Source organism: Rhizophagus irregularis, chromosome 28 (assembly GCF_026210795.1).
Source record: "Rhizophagus irregularis chromosome 28, complete sequence".
Lineage (NCBI taxonomy): Eukaryota > Fungi > Glomeromycota > Glomeromycetes > Glomerales > Glomeraceae > Rhizophagus > Rhizophagus irregularis.
In genome coordinates this window covers 615,820-633,692 of record NC_089456.1, presented here as the reverse complement: position 1 = coordinate 633,692, position 17,873 = coordinate 615,820, and the positions used below count along the sequence as shown (strand labels likewise).

Genomic DNA, 17,873 nt, shown 5'->3' with positions numbered 1-17,873 from the left:
AAGTCACCATAACAATCAAATTTTCCAGTATTTCTTATCCCTAAAGAAAATAAAATTATACAGTCAACTCTTGTTATAACGAACCCTAGGTTTCAGACTTCAACTTTGCTATAAGGCTATAATGAAGATTTTAAGAGATTTGATTGGTTAATTCATTATAGCGAGGGGAAATTTATTATAGTTGTCTAAAAAATTCACTATATCAAGGGTTCATTATATCAAAGTTTAACTGTACTAAAAAAAGTGATCAAGAAAAACAAAAAACAAAAAATAAAGACATAAATTAAACTTCAATTGTTAAGCAAGGCAATTGGAAAACCTGAGAAAAATACCAAATGTACGCCTCAACTATGTCTCCTTATATTAGAAACCTAAACATTCTATTAACAAATATCAACTGGTAAGAAATTTACTAGTTAATAAGTTTCTTTCAAGAAATAATAGTCTAGCCTGTTAATCACTTGGCCAGTTAGATTTTAAAGGCGTAGAAACTAAGACATACTACTTTTCAACCTTTTAGAAAGCCCAGAGAAATATTCATATTAGTGATACCTGACTAAACTCTTTTTGCCAAAAATTTCAGTTTCGTCACCAACTAGTTTTGGTTTCGTTATTGACTAAACTATATAGTAATATTTTTAAGTTAAAATTTTTTTTTTTATTTTAATTTGATGGTTTATATATGCTTACATTAAAATTAGTTAACAACAATGAAAACTATTTTCTAAACTAGCTATACCCACCCATAAGAATGCAACCATCAAATATCTCCAGTAATCCATATTACCATTATATTAACATTAAAAACAAACAAAAACAAAAGCCAAACCCCTTCATAATCCCTACGAAGTCCTCATATAGAGGAGGTATGGAATGGAATGAAAGTCCACAGCGATAGGAGATGCACTTCCCAATGCTACAGTATTTTACTAAATCCAAGCGGATATACCAGATCCAGCCAATGACATTGTAAGCAATCTAATATTAGTACTTTTGATGAATCAACTGCTGATCAACTTGATTAGTAAAAATTAAAAACTAAAATCCACCAATCCCATTAGCCCTCCTAAATAGACCGATCTACATAAATCCAAAAAAGTTAAGTAACACCAAACCTCCAGCCCAGATGATCAACATTCCAGTACCTCCAGTTCCCCCAAAAAAAAACTAAGAGTAAAAATGCCAAAATTCCAGAAAAATGAAAAAACTAGAAAACAAAAAGGAAAGTCATAATCTCAGAAAACCCCTAAGGGAAAAACTGAGTAAAAAGGGTAATAAACATCAAGCCTTTGTCTACCACTTCAAACCCCTCAAACAACAACTAATAATAAGAAGAAGCCCACTTCTCAAGCACCTCTACTTCAACTAATACTTCATGTAAAAACTTTTTCAATACTTCTAAAAGTAAAGAAACCAACAGGAAAACTTCACACTAGTGCAGAGTTCAAAGTCCAGCCGCCCAATGCGTAACTGTTACAACTTTCAGGAACTCAGTGGAAGAAAAGCTTTGCAGAAGTAAAATTACTTTTGGTGAAAACCACTCCATAGTTTTGTAACTCCACCAAAACTTCGAGTTAAAGGCCCGTTCGAGTCTTGAAAGAATGACTGAGAAGTCTAAATCAAATAATAAAAGCACTCTACAACTACTTGAGTGAGAAAAACCAAAATTTTTCCTTCAGCAACTTCCGCTAGAAAAATGGCCAAGTGATCAGCAGGTGAGAAATGTAGTCGATCCCCTTTTTAAGTTTAAATTTTATTTATATAAAATTATAATTTTATTATAAAAATATATTAAATTATATTATACATAAAATAGTTTTATAAATTCCTTTAAAAAATATTATATTTTAATATAAATTTATTATTTTTTTTTTTATAAGTAATTATTATAATTAAAAATTCATGGAAATCTATAAAAAATCCATGGAAATATTATGGAATATTGAATTTTGGCATTTCGTCTTTTAATTTTAAATGTCTAAACTATTTCGGTTTAGTCAAATGACTAAATATTTCAGTTTTGCCCAGGATCTCTAATTCATATAGAGCTGCCATTTTACATTATTGTTGATAACTCCAAGATTCATGATAATAGTTCTAACCCAATATAAGCTGTAAGAAGTTCAGGCGAAATTAAAAACCTTAGTAATATCTTCATAAAACATCTAAAAGTCCTTTTACTATCACTTAAGGCAAAAAGTTCTTATATTTTTCATCCAAAACTTCTTGGGAAAAATGGATAAAGCCCAACGGGAGAGAAAGTATGATAATTGCTCAAAATAACTTTTTAGCAAATTGGCCTAAATTTCAAAAAAAAAATCACATTTTTGCGATTATCTTGGCATCTAGTAGTTCAATTTATGTGAACTTTTTTTGTTTTGTAGCTCTCATTGAGTTCTACAAAATAAAAAAAAAATCTGCATAAATCAGATTACTAGATGCTGAAATAATCGCAAAAAACTGAAAATAAAAAAAAAAGCAAATTGGATTTTTTTTGGCAAAAAGTCAGTTGTAAGTTTTATAAGAGATATCTAGAGTTCTAAATTAACTGTATATAAATTTTAGCATTTAGGTTTAATAATAATATACATTTACATTGTTTATCTATATATATATATATATATATATATTTTTAAATACTCCTACTTGAACAAATCTAATCAGTTCAACATCCTTAAATTTGAATTATAATTCTATAGGATAAACAGTACTATATAACTAGAAAAAAAAATGTTAATACAACAAAAAACTTATAAAAGAAAAAGAATTAACTAATAAGTAAAAAAAATTTCTAATTTCTTTTTATAAAACCAAATAAAAAAATAAAAAATAAGAAATTGATTTCTTATATGACCAAACTAATAATTTTTTAATGTTTATAATCTATCCATTAATTTTGTCAGAATTTCTCTTAATTCTATTACTTTTTAATATAATTTTTGCTTGAAAATTTTAGAGTTCTTTTTTTTTTATTTTTTTATTTTAACTTTACATTCTGATTAAGAAGCCCTTTTAAAATTTTGTCTTTCTTGAATTTATACTTTTTATCTTACTTATATGTATTTAAAAAAATCCTATTAACTTCTGTAATAACAGAATTCTTTTTTGAAGGTTTTGTAAAATCTTTAAAACTGATAGGTTTTTTTGCTTTTTTTTTAAATTTTTTGTTAAAGTGTAGAGAAGTATAATAACACTAATTGTATAATTTATCTTCAATCTCAAATTTTTACTTATTAAATTGCTGAAATTTTTCATTTTTTAAAATAAATGATAATTTTATATTCTGATGATAATCTTAAAGGATTTGTATTTATTAATTGATATTAAAACCAAATGGAATTAGTTATTAAAAAATAAAAAGCCAGTTGTAAATAAGTTAAATACTTTATATAATGCAGCTTAAAATCTCTTTTTTTTTGTTTATAAAGAGACTAGATAGCAAAAAACTACCTAACTGAAATATTTTTTAGTAATACTATCCTACTGATTTTAATACTACTATACGTTTGTACTATAAAAGTTTACATTGTTAATTTATCTCAAATTTAACTAGTGTTCTACATGAATCAATTCATAATATAGTGTGACATATACTTTTCGTCAAAATGACAAAATACTAATTAAATTTATTTTGACAGACGTAATATATTTTGACAGACGTAATTAATTCATAGTAATTTTATAATAAATAGTGAATTAGTCTGTTCACCGAAATATGACATAATTAATTAGCGGAGAAGTATAGTGTGACAGAACCCCGCTTACTTATAATAAAGGTTACTGTATAAAATTGGCCCTTTACTAATAGTTTTTACCTTACTTTTTTCTTAAATTCTATTGGTTAATTAGTTAAAAGGAAAAAAATTATAACAATGTAACATAAAATTTCCTTTTATAGTAGGATCTGCAAAGAATTTTATATATGATTTTTACCTTAGGCCTGGGGGTAACCTATCTTATAAGTAAGCAGGGTCCTAGTATGATCCTGATTAACTCCAAAAGATAAAAATGTATTTGTTAAAAAAAAAAAATCATTGAAATTATATTACTAAATTTTGAAATAATATTTTTTGAAGATTAAATCAAATTTGAGTTAAATTTTAATTGAATCAAATCTTAAATGAAAAATTTGATTCATGTGAAACATTAAATTTAATTTAAATAGTCATATATTTTTTTTGCTTTATAATTTTTAGAGAAATAACCATATCCTATAATTTAAAATATTGCAATAATTCTGTATTCTTTCAGATCAAAAAACATTGATTATATATTAGAATATTATTGATATTAGTCAAGTTTTATTCTATTGATTGATATTCAATGATGATATATGCAGTCTTTCTTTTAATAATTTTATTAACTTTAGTATTAGAGTAAAGTGCATGGTGGATATATTACTAATTTACTACCTGTTATAAAGGCCAGTTTATCCACTTTCTGCTTTTATGAAGTTTTATTTATTATGTAATTGATAAATGCAGCTTTTTTAGTAGTTTGTTTTTTCTTTTTACATATGCATCTGAATTTAATAACTGGTAGTATAGGTGATTCCTTTGTAAAAGATGGTATTAATGTTAATTAGTATGTTAATTCAGTTAAAATATTCTTATCTAGTAATTAATTTAAAATTTCAGCATATTTTTTGTCTATTATGAAACTTATATTAGCTGCTTCTAAGGCTATCTAATTGGTATTTTTAAAAAATACTGGTATATTCTTTAAGTACTGCAGTAACCTGTTTAGCAAAATGCAGATAGAATTTTATTAAAATGGTTATGTATATATATATAATATACTATATTTCTTATACAATTGCATTATCAGTAATTAATAGTCTTTGAATTCATTTTAAAAAGGTTCTCTATAGTTTGTTGATAGGTCCAAAGATATGAAACCTAAAGTTGTTAAACTATTCAAGTTGTAAGTGATTATTAAAATACTTGTTAAAAGAAACTTAAGCTTCTAAAACCTTCTATTTGTAAACCAAGTTGTAACTTTACTATATTACAGCAGGTGATCAAAAGTATATGGACACCTTGTTTTACAAAATTATATAGATTACCATATGGTCATATGATATGAATAACACATGATTTTGAATTTAGGATTATGATAAACAAATGCACTTAATTTTTTAGACTTTCCTTTTTTAATTAATTTTTTATCAAACATGAAATCATTTGCACTAAATTCATCAAAAACATTAAGATTAGGAATCTAATTTTAAACTTATTGAAAACCTCTAGCAGATATAAAAACAATTATTTACCCACTTCCTGATATACTTTACTATTATTTTAACTTGAAAAAAAATAATAGAAAATGCACAAAAAAAACATTTCTTCAGAATATTATAAGAAAATTAATCAATATGATGTATGAAAAATTGAAGTAATTATTGCCATAAATTAAATTATTAGCACCTATATTTTATGTAATTCAATAAATGAAGATAAAATAAATATGTTTCTTTATATTTTCAGTTTTATTTTATATTATATGTATGAGAATTTTTTTAATTTGAGAGGTGTCTGTATACTTTTGATCGCTTGCTGTATGTATATATTATATAGTTGTCCAAGTCAACTTTTTCCTATAAGTTTTCATCAAAAAATAACTTCAATTTTTCTGAGAAATTTTGAAAATGGGATCTATAGGTGAGAGAATTTTATTTAATGATTTATTTATATATACAGTATAAAGAAAAGGTTGCATTTCAGTTAAAGTATTTTATATTAACTTATATAAGTAATTTTTTTTAAAAAATATATTGATTCCAAATTTTATTTTATTATTTAATACAATACAATATTCAGAATTATTCAAAATTAGTATTTAAATATAAAACCTATTAATTATGATTCATAATTAATATAATATCAATTAAATCATTAAAAAAAAAAAAAGAAAAAAAGAAAAAAGATTCATAATTAATATATAATATATATTAATTATTAATATTAATTAATAAAGCCACAATATTTTGAAGTTTTAGGTAAAGCTTTATTAACAGCACATAAAAAAAGATTTTTTTTTGACTTTAGGCAAAAGTAAATTTTACTTTTTAGTACTTGAAATTTTTATTTATACTAAATGTCCTAAATCCAATAACAATTGGACAGCTAACTTGTGATGGTTATTTAGCGTTATATTTATTTTATGAAATTGGGAATATAAAATTTTCGATTTTCGCGTGCCCATTTTAATTTTAATTGTGACCGGTAACTGATATAATTCAACTTACAATAATGAGTCAAAAAATATTGCTTATACAGTCATGAGGTCAACGATCAGCCGATTTTCAATATTGCAAGCCACGGCGACCGTAGTGTCGTTACAAATTTAGTTTAAATCTATTGGCTACAATGGTTTTGCAAACAATCTGCGAACCATTTTAAACCCTTTCTGACCTTCCCCTTGACTTAAGAAAATCAAAAAAACGACTAAACGACAAAAAAGACACTCGAAAGACCGTCAGAGCAGTTGGCTTGACTCAAAACTCAAAACTTCTCTTTTGTCGATTCACATTAAGGTAACTTTAATAAAGAGTTAACTGATCATTTAAACAAATCTACTATGGTTAATTTTTTATTTGATTGCTATAATGCAGTATGGAGCCTACACCTTCTTCTACTCAAGAGGATACGCTTGCTGGTGATTTAAACTATAGTTCAAGTTCAAACCATTATGTGTCATTTTCAACTCCTCCTCGCCATTCCGTTCGTTGCCCTACATTAACTTCCTTTCTTAATCAGCTCAATTTATCGCAATATCAAGGTCTATTCGTTGATGCCGGAGTCGGAGAGAATGACATTGAACAGTTACTTGGATTTGACGAAGCGGAACTCAAAGAAGTTATGTCTGCAATATCTATGAAGCCTTTTCATTCTGCTGCGTTTAAAAAAGGTATTAGAGAACTACGACAAAACTTTTCATCAAATACTCCAATGTTATCTTCAGGCCATTCTTATACACCTTTAACATACTCAACACCTATCGTAAGTACTTTATATAGTCATATTTTATTCATTTAATTAGTTTCTAAATAATATCCTTGATTAAAAAATAATTTAGTCTCCTGTTGAGCTTCAACAGGGTTCTTTAAGTCCACCACGTAAACTAATAAATATCGCTCCAGCAAAAGATAAGATACCTATGTACATGGAAAGAATTGACAAACCTATATCAAGTACTTCAAATATTGTTTCTACAAAGTTATCTCCTACAAAGTCAATCCATAATCCGTTGAGCAATGAATCTTCATATTTGCATCAACAAATGCAAGATGATGTATATATGGAACATGAGCCAACACATCAAGATATTCATTCTGTAAAATCGGAGCCCACAAATATGGTTTCAACAGAAAGCCAAAGTTCAATGACAGTCAATACTTCTGCAGCTTCAAAAGATGTAATTATACATCATGCGACTATTTACGGAAAGAATAGTCCAAGACAATTGACTTCATATGAACAAGCCATCAATAGCGCAGCTATTGAGTTAGCTCTTCAAGATCCAACTTTAGTAGCTAACAAAGGAGCTTTATTTGACAAGGCTAAAGCCAAACTGTTACTCGGAGGCTATAGTTACAAACGTGGTGCGTCACGTTCAAAATTAAATCCGAATGCCCCTAAACCGGGCTCGAGAGCATCACGTGCAACTCTTCGTGCCAAGAGAAATGCACACGCTGCTCAAAATAGCGAAAACAGAAATGCGAGAATTGCAGAATTAGAACGTAAATTAAAAGTTAAAGAGACACAGTATGAACTAGCTATAGAACTTGTGAGAGTTAAATCAACACATAATGATTCTGAAGCTTTAGAAAAAGCACAAGTATCATTAGAAGAACTTGAAAAAGAGAGAATTGAAATTAATAAAGAGCTGACTACTTTGAAAAGTAAAGAACGTAAGCATCGATGGTATGAGCAAAAGAAAAAGGAAAGAATGGATTCTGGATTTGACGAAGTTGATGAATCTTCAAATAATAATAATGGACAGCGGGAACCAGAACACGAGGATTCTATAATAGAAGATGTAGAAGAATAAAGAGATATTGGAGAACTTTTAAAAATTTTCTCTTTCGAGAAACATCTTTGCTTTTTGTATATCGCGGGCCTCGTTTTACTATCATATGTATATATATTAAAATTGAAATATTTTTCTTTTAGGTTTTTGGGGTTCCAACCTTAATCTTTATAAAATGTCGGAAATTATATTATTTAATTGAACCTGAAATTATAAAATAAATCCTGGAAATTTAGGCGGTCCATTAATAAAAGAATTTATCTTAATATATTTGCTATCATAATAATATCTTTCCCTAGTTGTTCATATTTTACACTTTCCAAATTTGGAAATGTATTTTCAGCTTCGTTTCCCTAAAGCAAAATTTTTTTTTAAGCAATTGTAATATTTCATATTTAATGCTATACTTATATAATCATAGATACCTCAATCGTTTTTCTGTTGTCGCCGGTAGCAGATACTGCCTCTGGACCAACAAATACGGGAGCAGTGGTTACAATTAACAAATCTATTAATTCATTTTTTAAGAAAGATTGTATAATTCTCGCACCACCTTCTACCATTAGGTGTTTAATTGAGAAGGGTTGAATATGTAATATTGATAATAAATGCGTAAGTGAAAGTTGACCTGCAATTTATTGAATATTATGGCAATAAAAATTAAATTTGTATTATAAATTAATTAACGCGTGGAAAGATATGAAAAGTTACCAATTTGATCTGAATCGATAGGTATAACTTTTGCACCCAATTGTTCTAAAATCTATTGTAAAGGTATAAAAAACATAAGATTTGTATAGAAAATATTTAAATAGATGAACTACATACAAACCTTTCGTTTTTCGTTGTCACAATTATGACTGGTAAATATCCAAGGTGATTTACATTCATTAGATGTTAACAATTTAGCCGAAAGAGGAAATCGTAATTCGGAGTCCAGAATTATAGGCTGGGGTTGATTAATTTTTGACTCTTCACCAATTTCCAATAACCTCGCTAATTATTAAAGAATAGTTAGATCGAAAGGTAAATATTAGAAAAGAAAAAATAAAATACCTGTTAGTCTCGGATCATCGTTTATGATTGTACCAATTCCAACCATAATTCCATCATGATAAGTCCTCAGTCTAAAAAAAAACTTTGATTTAAATAATAGTCTCTTTAAAAATCTACCCTTTTACATACCTATGAGTCATTATCATTGATTCTTCGCAGCTTAAGCGAAGTTGTTTCCCACCTTTTCCAGATATTTTACCATCTAAGCTTTGAGCGTATGTTAGAGTAACAAACGGTCTATTATTGCTTAGGAATGTTTCATTTGAGTAATAGGGAGATAAAAATGATTTGACTTTTTCATGAATTGACATTTCTGTGCCGATCTAGTCTAATCAAACATTTGATTAAATAAATGATATAAATGGTCATGATCTCATGATCATGAAATTTTTGAGATTAGATATTTTTTTTTTTTTAAGACAAAACCTTCGCGACTTTCATTTTTAAAATGGTAAATTATATAATAATTAATTTTGTTTGTATATAATAATTATTATTTACGAAAAAAAACATTATAAGGCCTCGCAAATTCACTTACAACCAGATCCAATAGAATTCGATAATCAAATTTTCGATTTAGCATTTCACCCATCTGAAAATATCGTTGCAACAGGATTAATAACTGGAGAAGTATTCTGGTACCTTTTAAAAAACGAGAAAAAAAAATGAAAAAAACCTCTATTCATTCTAACTTTTCTATATTTAGTCATCGATATACAGTTGATAATACAAATGAAAATATAAATGTGTTGTCAATTCGTCCACATAAAAAATCCTGTCGTGGATTAGAATTTAATCATGATGGTGCTTGTATGTTATATTTATTTTTTTAAGAAAAAATATATCCAGTATATGATATCATTAAGAAAATTTCTTTTAATTATTTAAGCTTTGTTTAGTGTATCAAAAGATAGATCAATACAAGTAATAAACCTTGAAACTGGTAAAATTTTCGTAAAGAAAGCTGATTCGCACGAGTAAAGTATTTTTTTATGTTATCGTCATATCATCGTTCAGCAATTAAAATTTCTAATTTTTATTTACAATTAGTTATCCGATTAATTGTATATTACGATTAAATGAAACTACGCTAGCAACTGGAGATGATAACGGAATAATCAAAGTACAATTTAAAGAATTAATAATATATTTAAAATACTTCTTTCTAAAAAAAATTTTATATTTAGTTATGGGATATAAGAAATGGAAATGAAATTATGAAATACTCTGAACATCTCGATTTCATTTCTGATTTTGCATTTCGTTTAGATACAAAAACTCTTTTATCCACAAGGTACGTTAAGTTCTTTCCTTTATTAAAATATTCTTTAATATTCATTTTAAAGTTCATTTTTATTAAAGTGGGGATGGAACATTATCAGTATATGATATTCGCAGACCGGGTTTAGTTGCAATGTCAGATAACCAAGATGATGAATTACTGTCTATCGCAGTAGTCAAGGTGAATATCATTTTAAATGTATGCATATATGTCACTGTAATCTTATCAAATCCTTCACATCTCCCTCAGGATGGAAGAAAAGTTGTAGTAGGAACGCAAGAAGGAATAGTGAATTTATATACATGGAATGATTGGGGAGATACATCTGATAGAATCATAGGTCATCCACAATCAATTGATACATTAGTTAAAATTAATGATAATTTAATTTGTACAGGTTCTTCTGACGGTATTGTTAGGCTTGTTGGTATATTACCAAATAAGTTTTTAGGTGTAATAGGAGATCATGACGAATTTCCTATTGAATGTTTAAGATTATCTCATGATGATAATTTATTAGCGAGTAGCTCTCATGATAATACCGTAAAATTTTGGAATATAAGATATCTTTATGAAGAGGAGGAGAATGGTGATGACAAAAATATTAATGATAACATGGATATGGATGAAAATCCAAGCAGAGGCGGAAGTAGAAATAATGGAGTAGGAAAAAATATAGGCAACGAAACAAATTCATTTTTCGCCGATTTATAATTAATTAAACATTAAAACAAGTAACTCTATATTGACTAAAAATCTTTATTAATAAATACTAAAAATTTTTGGTAAAAAAATTTTTTTTTTTCTCACTCGACAAGAGTTAGTTCTCTTACTCTATTTGTTGCATAAATATCTTTATATTCATCCCAAATATTATATAATTCTTTAATATATTTCTCTTGTACTTCGCGAAGTTGTTCTTCTGTTGGATTTTCGATTTTTTTAACTTCAATTGGTCTTCCGACAATTGTTGTGATCGGTCTCCTGTGAGGTAAAACACCATAATCATCTGAAAAAAACATCACATTAATAAATAAATATAGAAATTTATTCCACTTAAGTTTCACTTACAATTAAAGACACCACGGCCGTGAAATAGAGGCATTGTCCAACCAGATAATTTTTGTATTGTCTTTTGGACCTTCCAAATTTTGCTTCCTTTTGGATTATCAGCCTGGTCCCATATATCGTTTTCTCCAAAAGAAAATACAGGACACAGACAGGCACTATTACACAAATACATAAAGAAAATAAATTTTCATTTGATAGAACATTTATAAAGAAAATACCACTTTCTTTGACTTACCCATTACGAACAGCTAATTTAATAAAACCTAATCTTCTTTTTAAAACTAAATCATAAACACCAGGACGCGCATTTAAACTCTCACCAGCACCACCAACTACAATTATAATAGAATGTCCAGGGCCTTTCTTTAAAATATTTTCACATGATTGTCTTGATACTGAAGCGCATCCTTGGGCCATTAAATAATCACGATAAAGTGGGATATTGAAATTAGATGTAAGAGTTAATAATCGACATGTAATTCCAGGAAATACTTTAGAAAAATTGTTTGCTTCTGTAGCAAAATTTGTCCACGCTCCAACTGAAATAACTCCATGTGGATGATATCCAAACACGTAATTTTTTGATGGATCTAAATCTGCTTGCTACATAAACATAATAATATAATTAGCTTATTTAACTATCAAAATTTAGAATTAATTTTATACGAACCTTAATTAGCTTTATCGGAAAGTATTCAGAATACCATTTCCAGAATTTAGCCCTTCGAGCAAACTCAAATCTCCTTCCGCCATTTTCTGGTGCAATATCAAAAAGCACAAATAATAGATAAGCAATAATCCAAGGCAAAAAGAACACTATTGTACAAGTTATGAAGAAAAAAAAAAGCGTTGTCGGTAAAGAAACTAGCCACAACGCAACCGCCGCTGTTTGACGTCTTCTTATAAACGGTACATTAAATGGTGCTAAACGAACAAGAGGTGTTTCTGAACTCTTCGTAGCGGTATTATCTGCCATTCTTCTTTAATAAAAATGAGAAATAAATAGAAAGGAATGTTATTTAATTAAAAGGTTTTTTTACTCAATAATAATTAATTTTTTGTAATTTGAAAAACGAGACTTTTATAGATAAAAAAGGACATCTTGCTAAATATCAATCGTAATACAAAAAATTCCAGATTAGGATGTTAACCAATTGATAACTAAATCTCTCATGAATGCCCATATAAGAGTAAAAAGCAGGTGATTATCAACGAACAAAAAGGGGGGTCATGTTTATTTATTTTCCTAAATCGGATTTCACGTGACTACTGCGCATTCATATTGGTTATGAACAACGTGACGAAAACAAACACTTTCCACGAGACCAATATCTTCAATAGAGACAATATATATCGTTTCTTTTTATCATACGCTTCATATTTAGTGAACCATGCCTCAAGCTAATTTAAGGGAACAAACGCGATCGTCAGCCGTCGATTCAAACTCCGCCGCAATTGGAGAGTCAGATCAACAGCTTGGCGAAGCGCAAGGCAATAGTGCCGTCGCAGGACATTCACGATCCGCGTCTGGTTCTCGTGTAGAATGGGATGCTATAATGGAAATAGAATTTTGCCGGGCCATTATGAAGAATAGGCCAGTTGGTAAGTAACAGAACTTACTTTAATTTCTATTGTTGCTATAAAATTCTTATGTGAATTATAGGTATCCATAGACATTTTCGTATGGTGAACATACATCGCGACTTTAACGCAAATAGTCCAGTAAAATGTTCAATACCGGAACTATGGGAACAATTTAGTAAATATTATAATATAGAAAAACTTGAAGAATTAGTAAGTAATAAATGTACGTCGATATATTTTTTCATTTCATTAACTAATTACTATTGGTATCTTTTTAGGAACGTGAATTTGATGATGAAGGTGATGAGGATGGCCCACATGCAGAATTCACTCTACCTATGGAAGAATATTATAACCTCATCGCTGAACATCGAAAAGCTGGTTCTTCACGCGGTGCTTCACCCTCACCAGCACCTTCAAAATCTCAAAAAGGAAAAAGAGAACCTTCTTCAACTCCATCACATACTGCTTCAATTGAGACTTCACCTGAACCTGAAGGTTATGTATCAGATGATAATATAAGAATTTATATTTTTATTACATTTTTCACTCAAGCTTTATTCTTTTTGACAATATGTAGATACAAAGAAAAGCAGAAGAACGAGGAATGCAAGAAAATCAGATGCTTCTGAAACCGTAAGAACACCTGCACCAGCAAAGCGCGGTAGGGCTAGAAAGACATCAGATGCTATACCAACGTCAACTGGACCTTCCAAACGTGGTGGTCGCAGAAAGCAAAAGTAATTTTTCCAAAAGTATATATACATTGCACAAACTAAAATTTATAGATTAGGCATATAAGGGCTGGATTTCTGAAAATTGCCTAGTTTAATTAATATAATTAATATATACGTAATGTGCTATGTATGTGATGTTGATTGGTATATTTCATAAAATACAATCTATATGTATATAATAGTTATTGGTTAGGGGGTAAAATATCGGTCACCCCGAAGGGGTGACACGATATTTTATCCAACATAACCAATAACTAGATTATTGCGTCAGTCACGCAAGATCATGCTATTATTATAGTAAGAGTATAACTAAACTGCAAATATATTTGATATTTAGCCATCAACAAAAAATATCAGTCCGTCAAAATCTGCATGATCCTATTAGACTGACCAATAAAATATAATACAAGTTCTGATATATAAAATATAATCTAGAGGATTTAAATATGACTAATGAAAATAAAGATATTAAAATCTAAAATTCGAGAAAATTAATATACTATGCAGATCTCGTTTTAATCTAATACCCCCTCAAATTCTTTATAAATTATTCGCAAATCAGAGAATCAATCAATTTGTTTTACTAGAGAGTAAGTCTAAATTACTGACGGACGCGTCGTAAAAATTATTTGATAAATAATCATGGAAATGATCAACGGATTTTTACTGATTACATAAAAATCATATTTTGACATTTTTTCTTAGCAAAAAATTTATGTCTAATACGAATATTGTCGATTCAAGCATAGCTGCAGTGATTTCTAGATTATGTACACATCCTCGTAAGTTTGATAATATGTTTTTATCGTCATTTGATAAAATAATTTATCTTTTGTATTCTTACAGTTGACACCATTCGCGTTCGTCTTCAAGCAAACACAACAAATACGTTTTCACGTTCAAACGGCAAATTAGTTAATAATTTATTTATTCAATTAATCCGAAAAACTCCGATTAAAAGTTATTATAATGGACTTGCAATAGCAGCAAGTTTAGGTATACCAGCATTATCCTCTTATCTTTTCGTTTATGATAAAACAAAATATTTTTTATCGAATAGACTAAATATTAAAGATACCAGCGCGTTAAATTATATGGCAAGTGCAGCTATAGCAGAAATATGTAGTGGAGTGTTTTGGACCCCAATGGAAGTTTTAAAAAGCAAATTACAAACTTGTGGTACGAGCAATGAAATGAATAGAATCAATACTTTACAAATGTCAAAATTAATTTTAGAAAATGAAGGAATTAAAGGTTTTTTTCGCGGATATTTACTATCTTTAGTTGTTTTCATACCACATACAATGATTTATTTTGTATTGTATGAAAAATTTAAAATATGGACAAAAAGCGAGAGAAAATTAACAAACAATGACTATTTAATTAATTCAGCAGCTGCATGCTCGATTGCAGGTTCTATTTCTAATGTTTTAGATATTATTAAAACTAGATGGCAAGTTTCTTTCAGTAAGGAAACTCCTTTAAAGATCATGAAAAATATGTATAAAAATGAAGGAGGATTACGCGCTTTTACTAAAGGCATGGGGGCTAGAGTGCTATGGATGGTGCCAAGTTCCTCTATCAGCATGACGATATACGAAATTCTAAAAAATAAAAGAAAAAGAATTTCATCTTAAATTGTCATATCAAATAAAATCTTTTAATAGATTAATTAATCAGAGTTATCAGATTGACTACACTTTACTAGTCTGATAACAAGTGTCTTTTGGGGACGTTAGCCTAAAAGTAGTTATACTATGCGAACTTGCGAAGCACTTCCGACAATGACGACATCAAAATAAGCTATTTAGAAATCATAAAAATGGAAGACATTAGATAAATAAATTTTAATTTTAATTTTTGTAAGATGATCAAAAAAATTTTGAAAATTTGGGCAAAATTATAAAATTTACTAGTAGGTTAGGTTAAATCAGGTTAAAATTAGTCAGTCTTATATATTAGACAATTACTTACTATAATTTTTAATAATACTTATTATAATTATTATAATTAGTATATTATAAATTTTACATAAAAGTGCCCATTATACTTTCTATACTGATAGTTCTTTGATCAATCTAGGTACTTCTGATGTCTCCATGGGATGGAGTTAGATGCAGGTTCAAGATAGTTTCTTAAACTCTGTCACTTTGTATACTCATAGTACCATCATCATTGGCCTTCCTTTACACATGCAAAGCTGTTGCTATATATGCAGCTCTAATGGTTTTCCACTAAATTCTACAATTTCCATATTTACAGACTCACAAGCTGTGATTGTTTATCTTAAGCAATACTCATTTCACATATATAGCAATAGCAAACTATTATAAAATGAACTTTGGTTCACTATAGAAAAGATTATTATTGTTAATCACCTTTCTGTCTTTTCTTGCAAAGTTAAAGCACATTTAAAAAATTACTGGAATGATTTTGCCAATTCCTTGGCTGATACTGCATATAATTTAGATTCTGCTATCTTGATTTCTGATATTAATAAGATTTGTGCACATGATTTTGTATTTTACTATGATGATAAATAATTTGTGAATCTAATTCTCAAAAGTTCTTTAAATAACTTTCCAAATGTATATAATGAAAAATTTTTATTTCTCTTGTGTTTCAAATTCATTTACTTCCTTAATGCCAATCAAAACAGTTGTATTAATTGGAACTTATTTTGGCATGTCTTTTCTACCAATCTACAATATAACATAACTTTCATTACAATAAAGCTGTACATCTAATTATACTAAAATATCAGTTACCTTATAAATACTTAAAATGTATATCAATTTTAATTTGTAATATACTTATAATATATAATGTATTGCAAAAAAAACTGGAATTAAAAAATTGATTATAATACCATATAATCTTACCAAATTATATGTGAAATAGCAGGATTTTACTTACTTATAATAAAGATTACCATAAAAAATTAGCCTTTACTAATGATTTTTACCTTACTTTTTTTTTAATTCTATTGGTTAATTATCTAAAAAGAAAAAAATTATAATAATATAATTTTTTTATAATAGAATCTGCAAAAAATTTTATATATGATTTTTACTTTAAGCCTGAAAGTAATCTATCTTATAAGTAAATGGAATCCTAAAATAACTTATTTGAAAAATAACAACTCATAGATTTTATCAATAATAAATTAATATGGAATTTATCTTAGTAATTTTTTAATAATTAAGTTTATAAGGCCAGACAAATTAAATTTTATGTTTTTCATTTTTCAAATCAAATGACTTAATTCAGAAGTAGGGCTCTAATTAGTTCAGTTCAGTATAGTTTTTGCCAAAACTGAAACTGAACCAAATTGATCAGTATCAGTATTGTTATTATTGAAACTGATCAGTTTTGATAATCATTAATACTAAAACTAACCAGTAAATACCAAAAACTAAACTGATTTACCAATTCATTATTGGTTCAGCGTAATGTTTATTTTTTCTTTATTTCTTCGTTAAGTGAGATAAAATGGTCAAAACAAAAGAACTATCAAATTTTGAGCGTGGAAGGATTATTGGTCTTCATGAAGCTGGAGACTCAGAAAAAACAATTTCAAGAAAAACTGGTTATGAAAAGACTACTATCCATAATATTATAACAAAATATCATAAAACAGGTGCTTTAACTGTTGCTTTATGAAGTGGACGTCCAAAAAAATTAAATGAACATGATAAGCGTCATCTTAAATTTGTTCTTACCCAAAATCGTCATGCTTCAGCAGAAAAAATGCAAAAAGAATTTATTGAATCAACTGGAAAAGAAGTAAGCAAAAGTACTGTAAAGCGTACACTGTATGAAATGGGATATCATAGTCGTGCTGCTCTCAGTAAACCTCTTATAAGTGAATCTAACCGACTAATTCGTTTATCTTGGGCTTGTGAAAGACGTTCTTGGACAATAAATGACTGGAAGAAGGTTGTGTGGAGTGATGAATCTAGGTTTACTTTGTTTCAAAGTGATAAAAAAATTCACGTATGGTGTCTTCCAAAGGAAAGTCATGATGTAAGTTGCCTTGTTCTGACCATAAAACATGGTGGTGGTGGTATAATGATGTGGGGGTGTTTTAGCTAGTATGGGTTGAGCCCTCT

General features: G+C 28.1%; 6 protein-coding genes across 6 annotated transcripts; 4 read left to right on the top strand and 2 right to left on the bottom strand.

The window, feature by feature from the left end:
• Positions 1 to 6,280: 6,280 nt before the first annotated feature.
• OCT59_018780 (uncharacterized protein) lies at positions 6,281 to 8,312 on the top strand (the record flags this gene model as incomplete). Its single annotated transcript, XM_066135612.1, has 4 exons — positions 6,281 to 6,285; positions 6,431 to 6,535; positions 6,614 to 7,001; positions 7,078 to 8,312. 4 exons carry the CDS (start codon positions 6,281 to 6,283, stop codon positions 8,050 to 8,052), a joined length of 1,473 nt encoding a protein of 490 aa, XP_066004882.1. The 3' UTR covers positions 8,053 to 8,312.
• OCT59_018779 (uncharacterized protein) lies at positions 8,177 to 9,407 on the bottom strand. Its single transcript, XM_025321012.2, has 6 exons — positions 9,217 to 9,407; positions 9,088 to 9,158; positions 8,864 to 9,027; positions 8,743 to 8,794; positions 8,457 to 8,659; positions 8,177 to 8,384 (listed from the first exon to the last, which is right to left on the bottom strand). The coding sequence occupies exons 1-6, from the start codon at positions 9,396 to 9,398 to the stop codon at positions 8,289 to 8,291; spliced, it is 768 nt and encodes a 255-aa protein (XP_025169985.1). The 5' UTR covers positions 9,399 to 9,407; the 3' UTR covers positions 8,177 to 8,288.
• Positions 9,408 to 9,535: 128 nt separating this feature from the next.
• On the top strand, positions 9,536 to 11,083 carry OCT59_018778 (uncharacterized protein; the record flags this gene model as incomplete). The annotated part of the gene is made up of 8 exons (XM_025321011.2): positions 9,536 to 9,538; positions 9,607 to 9,725; positions 9,794 to 9,897; positions 9,977 to 10,064; positions 10,138 to 10,210; positions 10,275 to 10,381; positions 10,450 to 10,549; positions 10,619 to 11,083. 8 exons carry the CDS (start codon positions 9,536 to 9,538, stop codon positions 11,081 to 11,083), a joined length of 1,059 nt encoding a protein of 352 aa, XP_025169984.1.
• OCT59_018777 (uncharacterized protein) lies at positions 10,920 to 12,513 on the bottom strand. Its single transcript, XM_025321010.2, has 4 exons — positions 12,111 to 12,513; positions 11,676 to 12,043; positions 11,441 to 11,595; positions 10,920 to 11,378 (listed from the first exon to the last, which is right to left on the bottom strand). Exons 1-4 carry the CDS (start codon positions 12,414 to 12,416, stop codon positions 11,176 to 11,178), a joined length of 1,032 nt encoding a protein of 343 aa, XP_025169983.1. The 5' UTR covers positions 12,417 to 12,513; the 3' UTR covers positions 10,920 to 11,175.
• Positions 12,514 to 12,761: 248 nt separating this feature from the next.
• OCT59_018776 (uncharacterized protein) lies at positions 12,762 to 14,248 on the top strand. Its single transcript, XM_025321009.2, has 4 exons — positions 12,762 to 13,042; positions 13,104 to 13,234; positions 13,303 to 13,522; positions 13,605 to 14,248. Exons 1-4 carry the CDS (start codon positions 12,832 to 12,834, stop codon positions 13,766 to 13,768), a joined length of 726 nt encoding a protein of 241 aa, XP_025169982.1. The 5' UTR covers positions 12,762 to 12,831; the 3' UTR covers positions 13,769 to 14,248.
• A 228-nt stretch (positions 14,249 to 14,476) lies between these two features.
• OCT59_018775 (uncharacterized protein) lies at positions 14,477 to 15,622 on the top strand (the record flags this gene model as incomplete). Its single annotated transcript, XM_025333705.2, has 2 exons — positions 14,477 to 14,543; positions 14,608 to 15,622. The coding sequence occupies 2 exons, from the start codon at positions 14,477 to 14,479 to the stop codon at positions 15,396 to 15,398; spliced, it is 858 nt and encodes a 285-aa protein (XP_025169981.1). The 3' UTR covers positions 15,399 to 15,622.
• Between the last annotated feature and the right edge of the window lie 2,251 nt (positions 15,623 to 17,873).

Coding starts and splice junctions, on each gene's coding strand:
- OCT59_018776 (XM_025321009.2), top strand. CDS start 12,832: ATGCCTCAAGCTAATTTAAGGGAACAAACGCGATCGTCAGCCGTCGAT. Junction 13,043..13,103: donor TATGAAGAATAGGCCAGTTG/GTAAGTAACAGA, acceptor TGTGAATTATAG/GTATCCATAGACATTTTCGT. Junction 13,235..13,302: donor TAGAAAAACTTGAAGAATTA/GTAAGTAATAAA, acceptor GTATCTTTTTAG/GAACGTGAATTTGATGATGA.
- OCT59_018777 (XM_025321010.2), bottom strand. CDS start 12,416: ATGGCAGATAATACCGCTACGAAGAGTTCAGAAACACCTCTTGTTCGT. Junction 12,044..12,110: donor TTCCGATAAAGCTAATTAAG/GTTCGTATAAAA, acceptor ATGTTTATGTAG/CAAGCAGATTTAGATCCATC. Junction 11,596..11,675: donor AAATTAGCTGTTCGTAATGG/GTAAGTCAAAGA, acceptor TTTGTGTAATAG/TGCCTGTCTGTGTCCTGTAT.
- OCT59_018779 (XM_025321012.2), bottom strand. CDS start 9,398: ATGTCAATTCATGAAAAAGTCAAATCATTTTTATCTCCCTATTACTCA. Junction 8,660..8,742: donor TATCGATTCAGATCAAATTG/GTAACTTTTCAT, acceptor AATAAATTGCAG/GTCAACTTTCACTTACGCAT. Junction 8,385..8,456: donor ACAACAGAAAAACGATTGAG/GTATCTATGATT, acceptor ATTTTGCTTTAG/GGAAACGAAGCTGAAAATAC.